At 47.8% G+C, this 8,154-nt stretch overlaps 1 protein-coding gene across 1 annotated transcript in view; it reads left to right on the top strand.

Annotated features, from left to right (window-relative positions):
• The first annotated feature begins 1,269 nt into the window (after positions 1 to 1,269).
• The window catches only part of ITIH5 (inter-alpha-trypsin inhibitor heavy chain 5), a 73,706-nt gene continuing 66,821 nt past the window's right edge, over positions 1,270 to 8,154 (top strand). The window contains exon 1 of the mRNA XM_065871823.1: positions 1,270 to 1,410. Within this exon, the coding sequence (XP_065727895.1) occupies positions 1,321 to 1,410 (90 nt within the window). The 5' untranslated portion in view covers positions 1,270 to 1,320. The remainder of the gene's footprint in view (positions 1,411 to 8,154) is intronic.

Genomic DNA, 8,154 nt, shown 5'->3' with positions numbered 1-8,154 from the left:
TTCCCTGGTGGCACAGTGGTTGAGAGTCCGCCTGCTGATGCAGGGGACACGGGTTCGTGCCCCGGTCCGGGAGGTTCCCACATGCCGCAGAGCGACTGGGCCCATGAGCCATGGCCACTGAGCCTGCGCGTCCGGAGCCTGTGCTCCGCAACGGGAGAGGCCGCAACAGTGAGAGGCCCGCGTATCGCAAAAAAAAAAAAAAAAAAAAAAGATGGAGCCCAGACTCTAAAAGGCCAGTCAGTGGGTGAGTGGTTGCCAGATAATTATTCTATGTATGACAGTACAGAAACATCACCGATAGTTTGTAACTATGATAACAATGACATTCACTTTCATGATTAACAACCAAAAAATAAGAAATACTACGACATGGTGCCAATCCTAGCTTCCTCTTTTCTGTTCCTTTATGCCAGAGCCACATAAAACGGGACCACGTTGCTAATGCCATTCTGCATTAGACTACAAATTAGCACCCCTTCATTGGGCCTGTGAGCTTCAGAGTTGGACGCCAAGGGGAATGCGCTGTTCTCTCAGAAGAAGGCAGAAGGTCTCTTGTTGCCTTTAGGCTGGCAGGTGGGGGAATGGTGGTGGTACACACAGTAGGTGAGGGGGTGGTATATATTAGCAGTGGGAGGGTGGTACATATGAGGGGTATATATAGCAGGTGAACGGGTGGGCTGTGTACCGAGGGTCAGGCTGGCCCTTACCGTGTTCTCCTGCGACAGGAATGAAGTGAGTCCATGAAGAGGCGGGAGAGGAAGAGAGGGTCGGTCGGGGTCTTGGAGGTGGAGGGAGGTGCCATAGGCGCTGGGTGGAGAAGGGAGGCAAAGAAGCCGAGGGAGGGGCGGGGCTTATGGGTGGAGGGGAAGGGGACAAGGGAGGGGGTGTGAGCTGTGCGCTCTGGGCGGGGTGGGGGTGGGGGTAACCGGCGTGGGTGCAGCAGCGCGGGGCAGGACGGGGGCGGGTCTCGCGGGAGTGCTGGGCCGGAGGCGGGGGGTCTCGCGGAAGTGCAGGGTCTGAGGGGCGAGAGGGAGGGACCGAAGGGCGCGGGGGCGGGGCCGGAGGTCGCGGAGGCGGGGCCGGGGAGGGGTGCGCGGGCGCGGGCGGGAGGTGCGCGGTGGGGCGGTGTCTGTGGTGGTGAGGGGCCGGGGCGGGGCGTGCGGGGGGCGGGGCCTGTGGGGCGCGGGGGCGGGGCAAGAGGGCGCGGTGGCGGGGCCGCGCGCGTTCGCAGCCGCGAGCCCAGCGCTGCACCTCGCGCTGTACCCCGCGCTGTACCCCGCGCGTCCCGCCGCGTCCCAGTGCCACCGCCCCGGCCCCGCCATGCTCCCGCTGCTCGGGCTGTGCTTGGCCCTGCCGTTCTGCGCGGGGTCGTTGGAAGAGGTGCAGAGCTGGGGGGACACTTCGGAGCAAGTAAGTGGAGTTCGGGGGGGCCCAAGGCGGGCCCCAGACGCGGGCTGCCGCCCTTTCCCACCGCCTCCTTCGGGTGCGTGGCTGCCGGACGGGATCCTGGACGCGAGAGAGGGAGGGTTCACCCCCATCTCCTGTCACATCGTCCCTCCACCTCCTCTCTGTCCCCAGCCTTCTGCTCGGGAACTTCCCCATCTACTGGTCCCTCGAGGAGAGCGTCTGGCTGGCGAAGTTTCTTGCAGAATTGTGTCTGCCACTTCAAAGTCCTGCAGAACCAAATCTCCTTGGCTCCTGTTACCTGCGCGGGTTTCTGCTAGTTTTTTGTTGTTCATTTCTGAGCCAGAGTCCCACGTTAACTACAGGATTCTTTAAGACTCGTGTGTGGGGTAGTGTGTTGTTGCTGTCGGTTCCTAGTTGTTCCAGAGAGAAAGCACATATAGGAAAAGTTCCAAACTCCAGGAAGCCTCTGCTTTTCCCATCTGAAAACCGGGAGAACACGACTTTCCATCAGGTTCATATCAATGCTTTAGCAGTTTAAAGGTGGCCAGATGATGGGCAGAGGATCAAGAACCAAAGGGTCTCAGTTACCCTGGTTAATATTCTGTGTATCTGCAGGGTTTTTAAAATGGCTTAACCTCACAGGTGAATGAAACCTGCAAATATGAAATCTCAGTACAATGCCCCATGGATAGGAAAGCTCTTTGAAGAGTATAAAACAGGTTGGAACAGTTTTCAAAGTACAGACCTTATAGGGAGAAATGGCTCTGTCCTGATTAAAGTAGACAGTGCATTTCTAAAGTAGACAGTGCATTTCTATGTCTCCTGGTGCTGTTTACACACACGTATTTAAATTGTTCAGCTGATAGCATGCTTTCACAGGATGGGAAGAAGAGATAAGCAAGTATACTTTGTGTCCCCTTTCCCAGCACCTTGGTTTGAAGAGCAGATCTGGAAAACAGAATCTACCTAAACATCCCATAGTTACTTTCATGTTGACACTCCCTCAAGGATGTGCTTATCTGTGAAATGGAAGAAACGGTCATTCTCTTGTAGGACTATCAGGAGGAATAACCCATAAAAATTCCAGGAGGCTGTTCGGTGGAGGAGAAACATGCAGGCTTCGGATCCAGAGAGAAAGGCTGGTCTCTCCTTTGCCCTTTACAGCTGTGTGGTCTGGACAAGCTGCTTACCTTCTCTGAGCCTTCCTTTACTGTCCAACACAGCACGGAACACACCTCCTCTTGAGCATACTTGTAAGGATCCAGCTGCTAGTTTATGTAAAGGACCTGGTATACAGTGGGTGCTCAAGAAATGGTAGCTGTTTTGGTCAGTGGTTAAGGGCATAGACTTGGTGCCTGGGCTCGATTCCTGATTCTGGCACTTACCAGCTCTGTGACGCTGAGCAAGGTCCTGGGTGCTTCAATCTCCAATTCTGTGAAAAGTGGGAGAGAACAGGGTGATGAGGATTGGATAGTTAATACACCTAAGGTGCTGGGAACGGTGTCAGCACTTAATGTTGGTGGCTGCTGTCAGGCTTGGGCAGCTGAAATGCTGAGGGTAGGAATTTAGGGTAAAGATCCTAAAACTTTTTTTAGGGGGCGGAGGGAGAAGAATGTGGGAAGCACTGAAACAAAGATTCTGTTTATGAGCTGGGAGGAGGGATTAAAGCTCTGACATCTGCAAGTCCAAGTAGGCTGAACACTGAACTTCCCTGAATAGAAGAACACAGGTTTAGCCCATTTTAGTGACTTCATGCAGTCGTCAACTCACGGCACTATTTACTCATCTGGAAAATGACTAAATCAGAAAAGACTCCAAATATAACATTTTGTGAAAATTTGCGATTTTACCTTTTTATACTCTATTAAAAAAATCTGTGTGTGTGTATGAGATGTAGGATTTGAGAGCACAGGCTCCAGAACCAGACTTCCTGGGTTTGAATCCTGGCTCTGCACTTACTGGGGAGTTAATTAACATCTATGAGCCCCTATTTACCCATCTTGAGAATGGGGATGTTGAGATTACTTAATTAAAAGGATTTTGAAGATTAAAATAGTTAATAGACTTAGAACTTAGAATGGTGCCTGGCAATGCAGTTAGTGCTTTGGTCTCAATAATTATGGTCTTCAAAATTATATGTGGACAAGTTTTTAAATTTTTATTTTTTATTGAAGTATAGTTGAATTACAGTGTGTTAATTTCTGCTGTATAGCAAAGTGATTCAGTTATACATATATATATTTACATTCTTTTTCATATTCTTTTCCATTCTGGTTTATCACAGGATATTGAATATACTTCCCTGTGCTACACAGTAGGACCTTGTTATTTATCCTTTCTGTATATAATAGTTGGCATCTGCTAATCCCTAACTCCCAATCCAAACCTCTCCCACCATCCCTCCCCCTTGGCGACCACCAGTCTATTCTCTATGTCCCTGATTCTCTTCTGTTTCATAGATAGGTTCATTTATGTCCAGTTTTAAATTCCACATATAAGTGATATCATATGGTATTTGGTGAACAATGTTTAAATGTCAATGAATATGTTAATTTTAATGTACCTGAACTTGCCTATTAGCTTGTGTTGCAGCTTGCCTATTAGCTTGTTATATACCTTTAACTGAAAATATTAATAATAATATCCTAGATTCAAGTCCCTTCCTCCCTCTCCACCTCATCTGTAAACAGTGTTACCCGTAGTGTAATAAACCCACTATCTGCAGTGGTTTTCAAACTTCATCTTGCAGAAGGACACTCAGGGGGCTCTTTAAACATTCAGATTCCTATGCCCCACCCCCATCAATTTCCATCCACTAGGTTTGGGTGGGACCCAGATGATCCTGATGCAGGTGATGCATGGACCACACTTAGACTAATTCAGCTTTGAAAGAATCTTTCAGGAAATCAATATTAAAAAGCAAGACTCTTGTATAATATCAGCCTGCTTTCAAATTGATATGGTTTCTTTTTTTTTTTTTAATATTTATTTATTTATTTTTGGTTGTGCCATGCCTTCATTGTGGCTCGCGGGCTTCTCTGTAGTTGTGGCATGCAGGCTCGCGGGCTTAGTTGCCCAGCGGCATGTGGGGTCTTGGTTCCCCGACCAGGAATCGAACCCGCGTCCTGTGCATTGGAAGGCAATTCTTAACCGCTGGACCACCAGGGAAGTCCCTCAAACTGACATGGTTTCTTTAACTAAGGATGGAGCTGCATTCCCATTATTACAAAAGCAGTTTTTAATTTACAGAATAATAGTAGGCACCAAGTGTTGAGTGTCAGGGAGAGTTTGCTAGGAGCTCTATGTAGAAATAATAAGAAGCACTAAAGTATATGGTTAAGAGCACCCCAAGTGGAACCAGACTGCCTGGGTTCAAATCTGGATCCCACCACTTACTGGCTGTGTGTACTTGGGCAAGTAACTTAACCCCTCTGGGTCTCCGTTTCCTCACCTGCAAGATGGCGTTGTTAATGGTTCCTACTTCATAGGCAGGGGTGGATCTAAGTTTTGAGAGAGGAGTCAAGTTTATATAATGGGCAAAGCCCTCTCAAAGAAAAATGCTAAATGCTAAAAGTGCTAAAATAAACATTTATTTAGAAGGATAAATAAATCACAGCAAATGACACATTTTGACAAACACTACGAATACCGCCGTTTGTTAAGGGACCGTGCAAGTGAAGGATCCTGACACTTACCTTTTATTAGCTTCTAAACAATAATAAACTATTAAATAAAAAGTAACAAACCCACTTCTGCTCCTGTTTGTTGGGAGGATAAAATGAGATGATTCAGGCACAGCACTTACATATAGTAAGCACTCAGGTCCTATTAGCTATTTGGGTTATTTATGCACAGCCTGGTTGAATCTCTGCCACTGCAAGGAAGGCCTCAGCTAGCTTATGCTCCAGGGGAACTATGGAAGTCCACCCAGGGGAAGTGATGCACGCAAGTGATATTTCAGAGCCTAGATTAGAACCCAGGAGTGCTTAATGCCAAGCTGGGCTCTCAATGACGCCTCCAAAGACCGCCACTTTCATATTTACAATGTAACGTAATTTGTTTAAACACGATTTTAATTTGTAGCTCCTGGCACATAGATTGTGTGCAGCATAGGCTTCTGGTACCGCACGCACAGTGGTGATACATTTCTAATTCCCTGAATCGAGCATTTCTGCGGTTTTAAGTTTTATAGTCTCTCACTCAGAACCTTTGCATTTGGGAAAACAAAGAAAATCAAGACCAGTTTTTTTTTTTTTTTCTTAACGCTTTGAAAAGGAAAGTCACGGAAAGATTCTGTGAGCTCCAGACCACTCGATAATGTCTCTTTTATGTGCACGGGTGTGATCGTTGCAATGGAGTCCTAAGGCTGGATGGGGAAGAAGGGTATTAACGGGAGAGATTCCAGAGATTTACTCACTCCCGAACCAGAGCCAGCCATATCTGGTTTCTTTGACGGGGAGGTGGGGAGAAGGATGGGGGAGTCCTGCGAGCTGGGCGATGAGTCGTATGTGACTTCGTGTTCCTAACTAACGTTCTCCTAAAGTCCTGGATGCGCTAACATAAAGCAGCCGTGCCCATGGTGCTGTCAGAGGTCCAGCTGGAGGTCCTGTAAGCTTTCTGTATCTAAGGAGCAGAGGGTCCGTTTAGGAAAATGGGGCCATAGGTTGGAGACCTGAGCTTTCTTTGTGGGGTTGGGGGGTGGTCCCACCCTCCTCATTATCTTCCCACAAGCCAGATCCATTTCCCTTGTTTCTCACAGGTTAAAAGAAACAAGGTGACTTGCCTAAGGATAGTTGGTTTGGGTTTTGTTTTTGTTTTTCCAGCTGCCTGGAAAATTGTTTGGAATTTCAGCCCCCAAAAGAAGTTTCTTCTTCCATTGCTGAGGTTATGGGCCCCCCAAATGGCAAAAGGTTCATAGCAGGACAACCTGCAGCAACATTTCTCCAAAGGAAGAGAACTTTTGAGAATTACCCAGATGGGATCCTCCCAGACTAACTGTCCTCGGTCCAGGTGATGGGTGGCAGCTCCCGTGCTTTGCAGCCTGTAGCCCTGGGTTTGGTGTCAGGTCCTGTATCAGATCTCTGAGGCAGCAGACTCCTGGGTTCCTGGCTCTTGGTTTCAGGTTTTCAGAATGCCCTTAGAAGATGGAGCCCAGCGGGTAGATACATTTCTGGCACAGAGCCCGCCAGGAACTCATGTCTTCAGCCGTTTGATGGTGTGTGGCTGAGGCTGGCCTAAGTACAGCCTGAGGGCATGAACCCTGCCTTTCTGTCCCTCTTTCAGTGCACCCGGGTCATTAAAGCATCCATCCGTAATGGGCATGTGTGTGTTTGTTCTACGTATTCACAATATCCCTCACCCTGGGTGGAATTAGGGTTCACTCCTCTTCTCTTTTCCTGTGCTCTTTCCCATCTGTGGATTTTCTGGAATGCTTTCATGGTGCTTCTCTTCTCTCCCAATCCTGTTCCAACACTGTGATCCATCCTGGCGGGAAAATACCATCTCTGTTATCCAAATTACGAACATGAAGCAGTGCCTGCTGTTTTCTACCTCTGGTTGGACTGTCCGATGATGGAGTAGATGGAGATTCCAATCCCCCAGCTCTGGTAGTGTTACCGCTACATTCTTTGTGCAGAGGCAGTCTTCAGCCACCCTTGCACATCCTGGTAGGGAATGCTGCTTGGTCCATGTGAGATAAAGAGGCAGATTCTGAGCTTTTTCTCAGCACACTTCCCGTATTGAACTGGATGCTCTGTAAATTTCCCTTCCCCTTTCATTCCACTCCAACAAACATCCTACACAACTACTTCTAGCCATCCCTCCATCGTAAAGCCTCTCACGGTCATCTGAGAACATAGTGAACTCTTCTTTTTTCCATTTCCTTTGTAAAACTTACCTCGTCTACTAAGTGTTCCTGAGTGTATTTCTTTCAGGTTAGGTAGTATGGTCCTTGATGGCAAAGGTCATGGCTGGTATTTCACAGTAAACACTGTGGTCTGGACATCCGTTCTGATGCTGGAGAAGCAAGCTCAGCTCAGTAGGAGCAAAGAATCCTATTTGAGCCATCTCTTAAGTCTATTATCTGGTGGTCCATGCTCTGAGATTACTATTCATGGCAGCCCTTGACATTAAGCTGGAGTCGGTTACTTACCTGTCCTTAACCCACACTCCCAGGTTCTTACAAGGCAAGGGGAAAACTCTCAAACAATAAAAGGGATCAGGAATTCCTAACTAAAAACAATGAAGATGACTGCTGTCATTTCCACTTCTAATCCTAGCTGGCACCAGGAAGTTTTGATTCTGGTTCAGTCTGAGTCTAAATTTGGACTGAAGTGTAGCCATCGTGATCCCCTGAGAGGCCAGTCATCTCAAAAATGAGAAACCAGCCTCTCTTGTTCTCCTTAATGCTTGTTTATTTTCTTGGAAAACCTATTTTACAAAGGAGGAGACTTCAAAGAAATACTTTAGATCAACCGGAGAACATAATACCTGTGCAGGCCTGAGCTTCCCTTCTGACCATGGCTATCTTAAGTGGTCCTCAGCCTATTCCACAATTCTAGGAAGGGAGAGGCCTGAGCTGAGCCTGCAGACCCGATGGAGACCTTGCCCAGGAAACTTATTCTGGCTTTCCTTGGACGGTCCCAATCATCCCATGTCATTTTAGAAATAGAAACCAGTGTCCTCCTAGTCATTGTTTGGTTCTCATACGGAGCCAGGGCCGATGTCAACCTAAAACCCTGTACTAAT

Source organism: Phocoena phocoena, chromosome 2 (assembly GCF_963924675.1).
Source record: "Phocoena phocoena chromosome 2, mPhoPho1.1, whole genome shotgun sequence".
NCBI lineage: Eukaryota > Metazoa > Chordata > Mammalia > Artiodactyla > Phocoenidae > Phocoena > Phocoena phocoena.
This window is presented reverse-complemented; position numbering and strand designations above follow the sequence as displayed.